The sequence below is a fragment of the Rana temporaria genome, chromosome 4 (genome assembly GCF_905171775.1).
Source record: "Rana temporaria chromosome 4, aRanTem1.1, whole genome shotgun sequence".
NCBI classification, from domain to species: Eukaryota; Metazoa; Chordata; class Amphibia; order Anura; family Ranidae; genus Rana; species Rana temporaria.
Window position 1 is genome coordinate 343914456 of NC_053492.1, and position 16896 is coordinate 343931351.

At 41.4% G+C, this 16896-nt stretch overlaps 1 protein-coding gene across 2 annotated transcripts in view; it reads right to left on the bottom strand.

Annotated features, from left to right (window-relative positions):
* Nucleotides 1–16896, bottom strand: part of CRIM1 (cysteine rich transmembrane BMP regulator 1) — a 945688-nt gene that overhangs the window by 195578 nt on the left and 733214 nt on the right. For both annotated transcript variants that reach the window (XM_040350800.1, XM_040350799.1), the window contains one exon: nucleotides 10343–10499. In XM_040350800.1, coding sequence (XP_040206734.1) covers nucleotides 10343–10499 — 157 coding nt within the window. The remainder of the gene's footprint in view (nucleotides 1–10342; nucleotides 10500–16896) is intronic.

Below are 16896 nucleotides of genomic sequence, written 5' to 3' on the forward strand. Positions count from 1 at the left end.
AATAAACAAGTGCAAAAAAAGAAACAAGGTGCATGTTCATTACTGACACTTGTTCTGCTGCCCCAGGCATTACTGCTTGCAGTGTTGCCTCGTGTTCAGTGGATGCGTTTACCATAGCAGACACTTGGGGGCATAGTCATAAAGCAGAGAATCTGACATTTAGCAAACAGACTCTGCAAGTGAATCTTCCAGGTCCATGTGTTTTAACTGGCAGTGACTGATCCTCTACCAGAGAATATTTGGTGAAATTCACACCATTGCTTTATAAACAGACCCTTTACAAATAATATTTCTAGTGAAGTTTAGGGCATGAAAGGAAGAATAACTTTATTTAATGCCTTACATGTCTTACAAGTTTTTGGTATTTGTACCATACAACCAATATGAATTGCCAAGGACTGTGTTTATTCTAGAGATTCACCAGCTAAACTGGAAAACAACTACTCCATTATTACAACTATTCCATTATTAATTTACCTTTTCAAAAAAAAAATATTTGCTATAGACCTCAAATACAAAAAAGTGCATTTCAAAACCATTTTCTAAAGTTTCGGTTCTTCCCAGCTTCAAGCAATCCCCTGAAACTAAATTACGCATATTGGAGAAGTTCATGACCCAAACTGGGTAGCAGGCTCTTTGCTGCTGGAAGAACATATTTTATCAGCCAGGAAAGTCATAATGCTCTCCTGTATAATGATATTTAATGGTACCCTATCTTCTCGAGTGCCTTTATCTCGCTCAGCCAGTAGAAAGGCAACTATACAGTAAGCACATTTGCTGTAAGGATTATTCCTCAATTAAATCCACAGCACGTTGGCTTCTGCTTAGAATATGATTCTGATTCCTTGGCTGCCTTTCCTATTCTACACAATTTATCATTCGTCGAAAAAAATGGTAGATTATGAGCTGAGCAAAACCACAAATTTACGCAAGTCCATGTTTTGACAGCACAGCAGCAGTGCCGTTTAAATAAGTACTATTGTTTGCAGTGCCGTCTATGCTAGCAATATATCTGCCTCATTTTGCAATGTTGTGCAAGTATTTGACTGATACTGCCAGTATTTGCTTGTCTCTTCTCTATTCAGCTCAATCTCCTTCCTAGGTAATGACCCTTCTAGTGAGGCAGAAACTCAATTATTTTGTTATTTTCCAAGAATTTAAATACACACTTTTACAGCCAAATCACCTTGCATAAGGATCTTTCATCCAAGCAAACTGTTATAAGCATTTAAAGAGAGAAGCAAACTGCAGGTCAGTGGTAGCATGTTTCTACTATCTCTCATGATGCCCAGAAAGAAGCGAAGTGCCTATTCCAGCAGATAGATTAGCTTAACAGATGTAACTCGTGTTTAGTGCCAACGCTTGTTTATTCTCAATACAAGAAAATGTTTGCATTAAAAGAGTCTGTAAATTTTAGAAAAAAAATCTCCACTGCTTCCAACATCACAAAAATAATTCAATAAAGGATAGATTACTATGCAATGACACTCTATGCATGCTCAGTGCTAGATGCAGGTAAACAACTGCTACCAGTACAAAACCACTACACACAAAGCACTAAACAGTGTAAAATAAATCATGTCAGCTTAAAAGTACGCCCCACACCCTCATTCTTTATCTTTTAAGAGCTCGCAGGTTGCTTCAAAAATAAATCAGCCAGTAGAAGATAATTATACTAATATAGACCCCTTTTCATGTCAACTTAAAAGGATAAGTTCACCTTTTAACAAAAAATAACACATGCACTTTTTTGGCAAGAAAAAAAATGGGCTTTTATTATTTTTGGTTTCTGAAGCAGTGCAGGTCCCCTGCAGACCTGTCAGTGTATCTGTGCACCCGTACATCGTAGCTGCAAGCAGATACAAACTGACGGGAACAAACTCTGTGAACTACCAACAGCTCTCCTCAGTGCTGTGGCAGTTAATTGAAAACTACAACTAAAAACAGCATTGTACCGCATTTATTAAATGCGGCCAAAAGATTAATACCAAGGTATTGGAAACAAGCAACATGCCCCACCCTTCAAGAATGGAATAGGGAAGTAGTTATAATAATGGGAACAGAAAAATGGATACATGACATCAAGCATAAACAGGAGAAATGTAAAAAAACCTGGGAAAAACATAACCAGGAAATAGATGGATAAAACCAAAAGCCTTATGAAGCTCGAAAAAGAAAAAAAAAAGTAGATGGAACTATAAAAGAAAGATGGGGAACAATCCACAGCTTTTATTTTTAATGTGTATGTTTTTATGTATGTCTTGTTATAATGTCTAATCAAAGAATGTGACACTAGAAGAATATGGGAAGGTGTTTAACGATCCTCCTCACCTATTTGGGGGGGGGGGGGAGAGAATGTGTGGGTGTTTTTTTTTTCTCTCTCTTTCTCCTCTTCCTCTTTTTTTTTGGGGGGGGGGGGAGGATCCAAAAACACATATAATTTAGAAGGGAATACTATAATTATAAATAAGAAGACACATATAAATATAACATTTTAAACACAACCCCCTTTTTTTGTGGGGGGTGTTTACCCCTCAATAAGGGAGGTAAATCTGAATCACAGACAAATAAATATAAGAAGGCACAGAGGAACATAAATATCACACGTATATAGCACTATGAATACATATATATTATTACATTTTTTATAGTCACAAACGTCTTCTTGCGTTCTCCCTCCCCACCCCCCCTTTTTTTTTCTTCTTCTTGGGGAGGACCGGAAAACACCATATAGTAAAGGATGGTAGTATCGAGCTGCCTTTTAAGTGTCAAGGCATGTTAAATGGTATATGTAAAGATTTTTTAATAAAGTTTAATTATTAAAAAAAAAAAAACACACCGCTCTTCCAACCGCTCCAAAGATGCTGCTGGCAGGACTTTTGGAGCCGTCCCGCCTTAGTGTAAAAGCCCTCGGGCTTTCACATTGAGACTGCAGGTAAGGAGCTATTTTTAGAGCTAAACCGTCTGAAAAACTCCTCAATGTGAAAGGGGCCTTAGAGGCTCCTCTCTTCTTTTTTATACTCATTTGTGACATGGCACTACTCTTATATCAAGACATCGCTTGTATATCAAAACAACATTTATATAAACATTTTGCTTGTCTTGCAAAAAAAACTACAAGCCGACGGCCACAAGGATGTCGGGATTTGTAGTCTTCCAGGCATAGAGGACATAAATAATCCCCGCTTGGCCCCATTTCGGGGCAGAGAACATCCCTGCTAGCTGTCAGAAATGGCCAGGCTGTTCTTAAGATGTTACACCCTGAACATGGGTGTAACATGTTATGAAAGGTGTACTTATCCTTTAAAGTAAAATTGTCAAAAACCTGGGCATCTCCACCTACGATGAATGAATAAATGATAAATAAATTTATAACTTTTCCTGTAAAAGATTAAGTTTGCCATGTTTACACTTTAAATTAAAGGACCATTAGGGAATCCCAGGTGGGGTCACACAGCTGTCCATATCTATGTATCCAGAGATGGATTAAGGTCCCATGGGGCCCTAGGCATGGTAGATTTTTGCCTCTTCACACTGTCAAGGGATTTACCACAATGTGTGCACAATGATTCTGTGTGTTCGGTATCATTCAATTTGAATAGCACCCCAATGCATTTAGACCAATTAGAATAAAATAGTTGAACACCAAAATCCATCCAACAGGTTTACTGAAAGACTGCCACCAGGACTATAACAACGGACCAAAGGGTGACAATGTTTCACACATACATTGTGCTTTTTGAAACCTCAATTGCACTGCAGAAAACCAGGATACATGTACTATGCATTGTGGCACATTAAAAAAAGGTTAGTTATGATTTTATGCGTTTTATTGCAGCACACCCTAATGCAAGGAGACACCATAAGGGGAGCACCATAAGAAGCACCTGAATTTATATATAAGGACTATTTGTGTATTTTTTGGTTTAAATGTTCAAAATTGACCCATTGTTAATCTAAAAGCACCAGTCACTTTATTCATTAGTCACTAATTTGCACTGGTTTTAACATTTATTTTGGGTTGAAATTTCATGAATTTCCATTTTTATATTTTCGCTTCTAAGGTAGAAGAGCTTTTGATATATATTTTTAGGAATAAATTAAAACCCATTCAAAGTTAAAACCACTTGCTAGCATATACCAAGGTTTGATCAGCTGCATATTTAAGAGCACTAGTAACCTAAATCTGTATTGTTTAAAGAGCACCAGTCACTTTTATTGTTTACACTAGGTCCAAGATCCATTTAATTTATAGGATTGTGGATTTAGAGCACTTGACACACAAGTTTGCAAAAAGGACATATTCACCTATAACAGAACAGTGCCACACCTACTACCTTAACCCATTACCAATGAAACAGTAAAAGTCAAAGCTACAAGGACTTTAAGTTGGCCATCTACAACCACTAACAGGGAATCTGACCTGTGAAACTTAGGTATGACGTTCAAATACACCCTACTCACTCTAAATGCGTCTAAAAAATATAAAGCACCAGGGTGAACTGGTTTGGGGCCAAGTGATGGAAGCATAATGTCTGAAACCACATTAAAACATAACTAAAGGCAAACCTTTTTTCTGTTTTAGATTGGAGTGGAGAGGGATTAGAACACCTGTCAGGTTAGTACTGCTGTCTCTCTCCCCAGTTAAGGACATGCTCTCAATTTATCCTGGTGACTCAAAACACAAATAAAGGACTAATCTTCCAATGGGGACACTATTCTTGGTGGCCCCATATGACTACTAAGGATTTCCTTCAATTTGGAGGGCTTTCCTTTCGCTTCTTGTTGTAATTATAGGGCAGGAAATGAAGGGAAATCTCCCCAAAGGCACACAGATGGAAAAAAAAAACTGACAAGGATTATAACCCTCCCTTAAACTATTCAAAATAGAAAATAAAAAGTTTTGCCTCCAGTTCTACTTTAAGCAGGAAAGAGTTTCAGATGCAGAGTGACATTATCCTTATGAAAGAACAAAAAAAATGGAGGATTACAGGACAACGCTGCAAGCTCTGAGATTTTGAATACTGAAGTACTGGCTACTAGGAATGCCACTTGTTTAAGAGTGTGTTAACAGTGGTAACTTCCTAATATCCTTGAGGGCCAGTTCACACAACATGCAGTCCAGTGCATTTTTGTTCTGCACTAAAAATGCATGGAAAGTAGGTTATAATGTTTCCAACGGCATAGTTCACACCAGTGCAGCCAGTTCCAGGCAGATCATGCTGCATTTTTCCTGCACTGGACTTTACAGGAATGCAATAAACGCATTAAATCCGCACTGGAACGCATAAAAAATGCACTGGACGTGTGTGTCTTTGTGGTGTGAACCGGCCCTGAAAGGCAGTTTTTGCATTATCAATAATACCAGGTTAATGTCCCACAGAGACAACAGTGGCCTGAATGGAAGGATGATATACAAAACACCCCAAATAAAAATGTGGACAAGTGTCAATGCTGATACCTGACCTTTAATTGTGCTTCAAGACAACTGCTGCTCCACCCACACTGGAAAGAAGCCAGGGGGTGGGACATAAGGCAAAAACAAGGCCATATTCCTAGGGACTTACCATGCAAAATATAACTTCCAAATACAAAAGTATATGTTTTGAGTAGGGCTGTGGAAATTAAAGATTAATTCCTTGATTAATCGTACATTTTTTTGATCTATCAAAATTCTTTTGATCGGTACAAGTGGTGCACCGGATCGTAAATGATCCGTGATCCGAACGGGTCACCATATGCAGATTGGCACACCACATAATTCGCGAAGCTCCACTGTTGCCTCGGCCATAGGAAAGGCCGCGGCTTCGGCCTAGCTCCCGATGCGGTGGCTATCTTGCTCCACCCGGTGGCGGCCTAGAGGAGCCTAGAGCGGCGCGCTGATGTCATCACCCAGCCTCAACTGCTCGTGTTTGGCCGGCTTCTCTGGTAAGACTAAGCAAGCACTAATCTTCCTATACAGTGGGGGAGATGTGGACCATATTACAGTGGGGGAGATGATGTCTGTGGATATTACAGTGGGGGAAATGTCTGCGGATATTACAGTGGGGGAGATGTCTGCGGATATTACAGTGGGGGAGCTGTCTGCGGATATTACAGTGGGGGAGATGTCTGCGGATATTACAGTGGGGGAGATGTCTGCGGATATTACAGTGGGGGAGATGTCTGCGGATATTACAGTGGGGGAGATGTCTGCGGATATTACAGTGGGGGAGATGTCTGCGGATATTACAGTGGGGGAGATGTCTGCGGATATTACAGTGGGGGAGATGTCTGCGGGATATTACAATGGGGGAGATGTCTGCGGATATTACAGTGGGGGAGATGTCTGCGGATATTACAGTGGGGGAGATGTCTGCGGATATTACAGTGGGGACTATATATGGCGGTGATCCAGAAAATGTATGTGCGTTATAATTAATCGAAATTAGTCGATTAATCGATTCAAAAAAAATAGTTTAATCGAAATTTTAATCAGTAACAACCCTAGTTTTAAGATGTGTTCTTGCAAACCTCAAGCTTGGTGACGATGACAGCATACCATAACCCTCTATGCCTCCACACTGGTTTTAAACAGACAAGCTGTTAAAGCTATCAGCTGTAAAGCAAAGTGGGTGAGTGGGCCTTTTCTAAAAAAAAAAAAAAATGCAGAAGTAGCAGACACAGAGAACTATCCACTACAAGACAAATGAGATCTGTGTACCACAAACTGCTTGCCACTCTGGAGCCACCAGGATTACTGGAATCCTTTTGATTTATATCTGGCAAAGTAGCCACAACAAAAGCTTCATCTGTGGGTATAAATCAGAGTTTATTGATCCCAATGCACCCACAGCTGTTTGCCCAAGTGTCTTTTGCGATTGCTACAAACCTGTTAAATTTTCAATTGAGGCATGGCAATTGGAGATTGACATATGGTGTTATCCCATTGTAAGTGAATTTGTTGGATACTCTCCAAAGGCTTACTCCCCCTGATCCAGACTTTTTAAAATGAGATAGTCTTGCCAGTTTTCTATACCAGGTATGTACACAGTGGATAAAGCCGGCACATAACTCTCTGCGCAACTCAGTATGTTGTCCTTCTAGCACTGCCACATCATTCTTGGTCCTCCCCGATGATTTACATTATTAACCAAAATTATATATATATATATATATATATATATATATATATATATACACATACATTCATTATGAATATACGCCACTGCCAGAGCTTTGTCTGACTGTACCAGCATCTGGTGTCACTCCAGATGGTGTGTCCAGCAAAGAAGGTCCCAGATAATCACTTAAAGCTCCAGCACATTGATGGGAAATAAACCACCTCCTGGTTCCAAGAGCATACAGCTGTCCAGACATCCAGTACTCTGCAGGCTGTTACTATATTCCAGTACAGAGGGAGAACATTACTTCACAACTAGCAGCAGAAAAGAGCAAAGTCACCAAACTAGAAATTACTTTATCTGATGAATTACCTTAAAGCGGGAGTTCACCCGAAAAAAAAATTTAACAGTAGATTGGGCCTAATTACGGGAAGCAGAATCGGGTGTTTTGATTAAAATCAATGCAGTACTTACCTTTTTTGAGATGGATGTTCTCCCGCCGCTTCCGGGTATGGTCTTCGGGACTGGGCGTTCCTATTTGATTGACAGCCTTCCGACGGTCGCATACATCGCGTCACGAGTTGCCGAACGTCGGTGCGGCTCTATACGGCGCCTGCGCACTGACGTTCAGCTACTTTCGGAAACTGGTGACGCGCTGTATGCGACAGTCCCGCAGCCCATACCCGGAAGCGGCGAGAGAACATCTATCTCAAAAAAGGTAAGTACTGCATTGATTTTAATTAAAACACCCGATTCTGCTTCCCGTATAATTAGGCCCAATCTACTGTTAAAAAATTATTTTTTTGGGTGAACCTCCACTTTAAATCACTCTCTCGAAAAGACAGAGGAGACACGTTCCACTGCAATATGATCTTATATGCTGCAAGGTTCTGGTATGGTGTTGCACATAAGAAATGGCTGTGAGGGTTACTATCATACTGTGGCGGCCCGTCCATAGGGGACCGGAGGGTGATTGGGCGGTGCTTTTTCGGCACTGCCGTGTCACTTCCAGTTTCCCGGCTGGCTCACTGGAACTTGTGGAGCAGAAGTGCAGAGAAGCAACTGTCCGGGACCCAATCAAAGTATGCGGCGGGGAGCAGATCACTTGCAGCAGATGGACATGCAGAGCTGGCAGTGTACTAGAGCACCAGGTGAGTGATTGAAACAGCTGACCTTAGTATTGCTCCCCCTCCCTGCATGTCTCTCTCTCTCTCCCGGCATCATGCTTCCCCCTCCTCGGACTCCTCTGCAGCCAGAGCGGCAAGCTCAGTGACTGTTCCACCAAGCAGTGAGCTGAGTACTACTGTGTCCTGCCGACTGCATCATGCTTCTCCCTCCTCGGACTCCTCTGCAGCCAGAGTGGCAAACTCACTGACTGTTCCACCCAGCAGTGACCCTGCCTCCCCCCCCACCTCTGAGTCTGATCACTTTTCTCAGCTGCTGCAGAGATTTACGGAGGTGGGACTGCTGAGTGTGTGGCAGAAACCAATCAGATCCTAATCATGATTTTAGTCTTAGTACAGTTTTGGAAAAAAAAAAAAATCTGATTGGTTGGTAAAGATAAAGTTCCCACTGCATGGCAAAAGTAATGTAGTGTGAAGGGAGGGGGATCCTGCTTCACCTTTTACCCAAGCTATTCACTAGTAATCTGCTGGTAAAGACAGAGACATGTTCCTGGCAGGAGAGAGGACCTCTCCTGCCAGGCACATGTCTATGTCTTCACCAGCAGGATTACAAGTGAATAGCTTGGGGCAAAGGTGAAGCAGGATCCCCCTCCCTTCACAGTCAGTTTGATCCGAGCATATACAGACTTGAAGCTGTGTGCAGCGGGACTCAAGAGAGCAAAAGGGAGGGGGGCTGATCGTAGCAAATGCTTCTCCCATTCACCACTAAATCTCTCTCTCTCATCTGTCTGTCTTATCTATCTATCTCTCATTCTTCCCCTTAAACCCAATGTCTGTCGGTCTATCTCTCTATCAATCAATCTGTATGTTTATCTATCTATCTCTCATTCTCCCCCTCCCACCCAATATCTATCTGTCTGTCTCGCCCTCCTACCCATTGTCTATATATTTCTCTATCTGTCTATTTATCTGTCTGTATATTTATCCATCTGTCTCTATTTCCACACAATGTCGGTCTTTCCATTTATCTGTCTGTATATCTATCTATCTGTAGGACCTATTGTGGGCGAGTGACTGGGGTGGGGGGGGGTATGGGGTTGGTTGGGGCTTTGTTTGCGCCCCCCCAAAATAATGGAGCACCAGCCGCCACTGCTATCATAGGACTCAAAACTGACATGCAGTGGCAAATAGATGAGCACCTGAGCGCACACAGTAAGCAAACCTGAAGTTGTAGTTTCCACAGTTTTTTCCAATTGGAAAATCACCTAGTTGGCATTCAAGATCAGCTCCAGGTATTCTAGATGAAGTGATGGAACCAGCAAGGTCTTCTCAAAATTTTAAATCCACCCGAAGCCTCCAGAATCTGAATGGCAACTGACAGGTTCTGTGCAAGACTCCACATGCAATAGAAAGTCATCCAGATACCACATAATTGTTCTCTCTCTCAAACTCAAGGCGGATAACACTTGTTGAACATCTGAAGATGAGTTGAAGGCAAGGCTGCAAACAGATAATGCTTCTCTCTTAAGGCAGCTGCAGCCATGATCATGGTATAACCACTTGCTCCTGAGGATGTATGGGTATTTACTATCGCTGGAAGTGGTTAATAAACATCTATTCACTCAAATATTGTATGAACTGACACAATACATTCACTTTGAACTACAACTGACCACTTCTATAACAGAACATCATGTGTACTGGTAGATTTTACTCTAAAGTATTAAAAAAGGGAATTCAGAAAGCACATTTAGTGTTAAGTACAAGAAAACAGATGATAGATGGCAAGAAAAAAAAATAGGAAACATATAGGATATTATAGAATAATAATGCATTTGAGTACACCAGCAGAATTATACATATGTACACAAAGTAGCAACTGGGGCCATTTATTTAATCCTACCTCAGCAGCAAATACGATATGCAAGCAAAAAAATTAAGCTGTACAAACAAAAATATAAAGTTGCAAAGGTTGCAGACACTTATGTCAGAAAGCACATTTAAAACAAAAATGTTGCAAGGTTTTGTATTGAAAAACTATGTTATGCTGGAGGGCTTCAAGGAGACACATTTCAGATTTTTATAAAACTAACATTTCCTAAACAGTATACTTACAGGTAGCCAAACGGACAGTATTTATCACAAACCACAGGCTTGCACTTCTTGGGCCGTGGTCGGCACTGACAGATTTCACAATTGTGGATGTGTGTCTGAAAGCCATATGGGCAGTCCAATGCACAACCTGATATGAGCCCTGTACACAGCTCTTCTCCTAAGAAAACAGAAAACACGGAAAATATTACTTTTACTAAAACAATGTAGAACACACTGTTTATTTTAGCCATTCATATATTTTGCTATGACAACATACTGTATAGAGTAATTCACTAGACAATTCGTTTTGGTCCAAATATAAATTCGGACATATTTTTAGTTATTCGCATCTATCCAACTCTACGAATGAAATAGTAACAAATTTAGTTGAAATTAATTTCATTTTGTTTTGTATATTAGTTTTCCAATGAATTCCAAATTTTTGGAACGGTTTCGAATTTGGATTGAAAACTGATCAACTGATTTGAATTCTGTGTGAAGAATAGCTGTTTGTTAAGGAGCGGGCTTTCCCCATTGACAGCTGAAATGTAAAATAAAAATGCTGGCAATGAAGAATTTAGGAAACAATAGCCAACCCCCCTCACAAGCCATATCAGGCCCTTCGTGGCTAATATGTATTTTACGGGGAACCCCATGTCAAAATTATTTTAAAAAACAGTGTGGGGCCCCCGAGAATCCATACCAGTCCCTTATTTGAGCATGCAGCTTGGCAGGTCAGGAAAGGGGGGATTTGGGAAAGTGGCATCCTCCTGAGCTATACCAGGCCACATGCCCAGGCCACTCTAAAGCACCTTTTCCCCAACAACATGGCCAGTGGTTGTGGCGGTTTGCGGGTGGGGGGCTTATTGGAATATAGAAGCCCCCTTAAACAGGGGGGCTCCCAAACCCTGGCCCCCCCATATGTAGTACCCCTACCCATTCATCAAAAAAGTGTAAAAAGTGAGTAAAGACCAAACACAAGCTTTTGACAATGCCTTTATTAAAACGGTTTTAAAAAATGTCCCTCATTGTAAATTCAGCGTCAATCACTATGCCCGCTGTACTGCCGGACCCGAAAAAAGAAAAAGAAATGCTTCTGGTCTCATTGAAGGCCCCCTGTGACCCCCTTCTTGTGATGTCATCGACAGGGGCATGCTGGGTTGGTGAAGTCACAAGGAGGCGGGGTCACCCAATGATGCAATCAGGTGACTCTGCCTCTTAGTTATTTAAGAAATGTCAGACGGCGGAGCAGGCAGATGGCGGGTGCCTTCGACGAGACAGGCGTTTTTTTTTCGGGTCCAGCAGTCGGGGGGCGTCGTGACAGACGATGGATCTACACCGAGGGACATTTTTTTTAATAAAAAAATTGTCTAAAACCTCCGTTGTGTTTACTTACTTTTTTGGTGAATGGGTAGGTGTACACATGTGGGGGGTGGCATCTGAGGGCTTCCAGATTCTGATAAGCACTCCACCCGCAGACCCCCACAACCACCAACCAGGGTTGTGGGGAAGAGGTTCTTGTCATCAACATGGGGACAAGGTACTTTGAGGTGGGCATGTGGCCTGGTATGGTTCACCTTCTTGATAAAGAAAAAATTGCGCTTATCAATACATGTAAATATGTCAATAAATTGGACACAATAAATTAGGGAAGCAGCAGCTCATGTGCGGGTGCACTGGAACATGTATGGAAAAAAAAGGGGGGGGGTTGAGCTGCGCTATAGAACCCGGACTCAGTTTGATCTACAGTCCAAACATCAAATTGGTAGATGGTACACAAGCCCTATAGGGAAACTGGATGGTACAAGAAAGTCTATATTCCTTCCATTTGAAAAAATCCTGCTGTACACGGAACACTCCTGTCACCACGTGAATTCACAGCACACTCCTGTAGTGAGAGCCCGCCACCACTTATGTAAAGCAGCTTACCAGAAGGATGTTGCTAAACAACAGTCGGCTGTGACCCAGCCGCGGCCTTTGGGGAGGGATCCTCCTCCCTGGATCGAATCAGCCCTTAGCTCCCGCAAGTGTGACCGGACACCACCATACGATTTACATGTAGAGAATAGCAGGCAAAGTGTAGTACCGCAAGGATTTATTGATAAAAAGTAATTCGTAAACTACTCATATGATGTAGAAGAAAAACATGCGTTTAAAATATTTGTTGCCGGCCGGCGAACATACAAAGCGGAGCCCTTCCTCCTAACATGATGACGTCACCACACGTCCTCCCAGACGCGTTTCGTCATTGGACGTTGTCAATGGGATCCCATTGACAACGTCCGGCTGCATGCTCGGATAAGGGTCCGGTATCGATTTTGAGGGGGGGGGGACCCCACACAGTTATTTTTATTTTGGTGTGGGGTTCCATACTATTTTTTTGTTTACATTTCGGCTGTCAGTGGGGAAGCCCGGTGACAGCTGATAAGTCTTTGAATAAATAACGGCAACCGACTTCCCAGCCCGCTCCTTAACAACCAGCTATTCTTCACACAGAATTTAAATTGGTGGATCATTTTTCGACTGGTCCAAGTTAGAAGCATTCTGAAAATGTGGAATTTGTTAGAAAATGTATAAAACAAAATTAAAAGACAACTTAACTAATTCCATAACAAATGAACAAAACAAAATTAGTAACATAACTAACCAATCTGAAACTAAACACATTTTTCTATAATTCACAGTTATGTACTATGGTGATGCCAGTGATGCCCTTTTCCAGTGGGTGCTTGAGCAACTTCCCCTGTTTGCGCTAAACATGGACCGTTGATCGCTCTTGTACATCTGCCTCTCAGGAGAAGCCTTTTTTTTTAATGCCTGTTTAGCCGAGGTGGAGAGGAGGGGCCAATGACATCTCCAAACTCCATCATGGTTAAAGATGTAAAATTTCTGCAATTCTACAAATTCAAAGTCATTTTATTTGCTTTGAGCGGCTAGGTATGGCCACTAGCTCTGTTCACTATAATGACAGGTCACTGTCAGCCGCAGGTAGTTGTGGCTATCCGCACAGCCACCGATTGCCTGCAGTAATCTTTGCTGAACGTGCACGAAGATAATTGCTGGCTGTGCAGAGAGCTGCTTATAGCCTTAATCATCAGTGTGAATGTACCCGCCTGTATTATCAAAAGTCACATATCCTAAACATTGTTTGTTTGTGGGCTGGAAGAAACAAGAACACAAACTTTAAAATATATACATCCTGTCTCAAATTGTGATTCTTTACATCATTTTGCTCATCAGTGTATATGTTGTATTTTTCTGGTTACACCTGAGTATCAGTATTTTGGGATCTTTTTGTGTAAATTACCTCAGTACGGCAAATCAAAGAAAATTGAAGCAATTCTACATATAAATTGAATTGAATGTTTTCACCCCAATTTAATTGCTTTACTCTGTTTTTAAGCTTTTGATTTTTTTTTTGTTATGTAGTCTTTTTTCTTCTTTGCAAAAAAAAAGACAGACATATTCTTAAGATAATTTTGCTATGCTGAATCATGTTTTCCTGGAATTTTTTTTTTTTTTAATTTCTAGGAAAGCATAGTATTTATGTTCTGCAGATAAATTGTTTGCCTGTCAGTAATATTACGGACTGCGATTCTAGTATTAGGGCCCTGTCACTTTTCATCCGTCCGTTTGCAGATGAAAACGGGACATACATGGGTCCCTATGTGATTACGGGTGTCAGCGGATGAACATCTGCTGACACCCGTAATTTGTCCGCCTCCGCAAAGATCCGCATTTGCAGACGGAAGAAATCCTATTTTTCTTCCGTCTGCCGGATCGGATGAACACTGACATAGGGTCCGTGTTCGTCCGATCCCCTATAGGGGAGAGCGGAGGAAACACAGGGCGGTCCCTGCACAGTGTGTGGGGACCGCCCTGTCAGCTGCCAGCTCAGCGGGGATTTTACGGAGGATCCCCGCTGAGCAAAGCGGACACACGGAGAGGATCATTACTGATCCGCTCCGCGTGAAAGGGCCCTTACTGTATCTTCAATGTGAGTAAACCATTAAAACAATCTAAAATGGAGTTCTGAAGGATACCAGGTAAGGTGATTAAAGTCTAACTTCTCATCTTTAATTTAACCTTTATTATTACTGTGATATTAAAGGATACAAAACCAAAATCATTCATGAAAATATTAAAAGCACTTAATGGGGGACCTGCAATCGGTTGGACAAGACTGCACAGTGGCATCAATGTAAAAGAAAATGGCAAAGATTAAGTTATAAAAAGATCAGATGTTTGTTGTCAAAACACTCAGATCTGAGAGAGGTAATCAGCTACAAGGTCGTTTCTCACTCCTGCTTCTGCACAAATGAAAACTATAGCTGCTATCTTGGGCGATAAAAGATTGTGCCACAAAAATAAGTCAATATTTCCTGCAAGACGGTTGTAGTGACGTTTAAACAATTGTACAGTGGCTCTGTCAGTTGCACAGCTCAACACCTTCCCTGGCTGGTCATAATGACTTACATTTATTGCCATGATCATGACCAGTAACAGAAAAGCAGCTGCAATTCTTGATTTTGCAACATCACAAAGAAAAATCATTAATGTGTTCAGGGCTCATTTGCCACGGTAATTATTATTGTGGCAAACAATAAAATATCTATGTCCATTTTCTAATTACACCATCAGATCTCCTACAAACACAGTGTTGGCCTCCTGAGATATTCTGCAGCAACCAATTCTCCTACAGCTGTCTCTCCAGTGAAATTGCATAACTGCTCCAAAATCATTTGTACTGTGAAACAAATTTCACTCTGTTTTATGACCAGCCTGGGAAAATCCTGACTCAAATTACATTTAGGTTTTACATTCTGCACTGGACTAACAATACTGCTCACTTGTATACATTTTGGCCATGCTGCTCTGATTATTTTGTCAGTATTTATGGAATAAACATGGCAATGGAAAAAGTAGATAACTATGAGGATTCTGGAGGAGTTTCACCTTTGCAATTTGATCTGTTATTTGGAACATGTTTTTTCATAAAACATGAAAATATTTATAAGCCTATAATGATGATGATTTCATTAACTTTTTTTTTTTGTAATCATTGCTTTATAACACCTGAAACCCTAGAAACAAGAGACCGAATGTAACAAATGTACTGTTTAGGGCATGGGTCTTCAAACTTTTCAAACAAAGGGCCAGTTTATTGTCCTTCACACTTTAGGAGGGCCAGATTGTGGCCAGCGGGGGCAGAAAATGTCCCGGGCCCTGCACCAGTGAGAATAAATATGGCCTCGGGGTTGGTGGTCAGTAGGAGGAGGAGCAGGGCCCCTATCAGTAGGAGGAATATTATCCCATCATTGATATCAGTAGAAGAAATGGTGCCCCCTTGTAGGTGTCAGTGGGAGGAATAGTGCCTCATATCAGTTGGAGGAATAGTGCCCCAAGGGCCGCATAAAGGCTAGCAAAGGGCCACATCTGGCCCTCGGGCCACAGTTTGGAGACCTCTGGTTTAGGGACTTTCTGTCATCCAAAGTACATATGTTCTGAAGACGCTGGACACTTTTCAAAGTGTTTTCATCTAGCATGTAGCACACAGAACTGCTCGTATAGGGAGACATCCTTTTTTGTTTTGCTGCCACCACTAAAAACATTTTGGCCGCCTAAAACAAGTGATAGTGTCAGTAAGATAAAGTTCTTGTTAGACATGTGGAAGGAGACAGACACCATACATAAGAAAACTAAACTGTTATCATCTGGGTAATGTTCCCTCATTTATCAATTTTCATATTTAATCAAGACTACAGCACTTGACAAATAACTGTGGACATGTGTATGAAGTGTTTCACAAAGTAATTAAGTTTATATGCTTGACTAGGTCTTCACTATATCACGTGTGAATGCCCTCCAACTCAATCCTGCGGAGTGAGGTGGTGAGGAGAGTTCCAGAGGCGGTTAAGGTGTAGATTAGGGTTAACCTTTTCCACGGCTGTGCAGCCATGCCATTCATTCTCAGAGATCTGGCTTAACAAGTGGAACGCATGCTAGGATCCAGACGGCGTCCATCTTTTGAATGTAATAGTCGCCCGTATTGCAATGATTGCAATAAGTGGTGCATTTTTAAACTTATTTTATTACATATATCCAAAATAATTGTATTTTAGGAGAGGCTCCCTCTCCATTTTTTTTTATCTTTATTATACTGCCTGCCCATTAAACCCTTTAGAGCAACACTGGGACCATACAGAGGAGAAGTAATAATCTGCACCAGGAATTGTATAAAATTCCACTCTGTGCCCATTTCGGTCTACAAACTGTGACCTTATTTCTTCTGGCCATCATGGATGACTTCTAACCTATCAGATAAGGCACATTCTCACCAGTTGATTTGATTTACCACAACAGTTACCTAACAGGTAGTTCATACCAGCACTTAAGTTGATACATTTCTGGGCTGGTTTCCCTTTACTAGATTGTGTCCAATATATTATATTAAGTGCTAATTTTTTTTCAATGGTTAAGTAGACTGGATGGGTCCGGTGGGCCACTGCGCCCCCCACAGTGTCCGCACTTGCTTAGGACTATGGTCCTAGCCAACCACCGATCTCTTGGTGCAT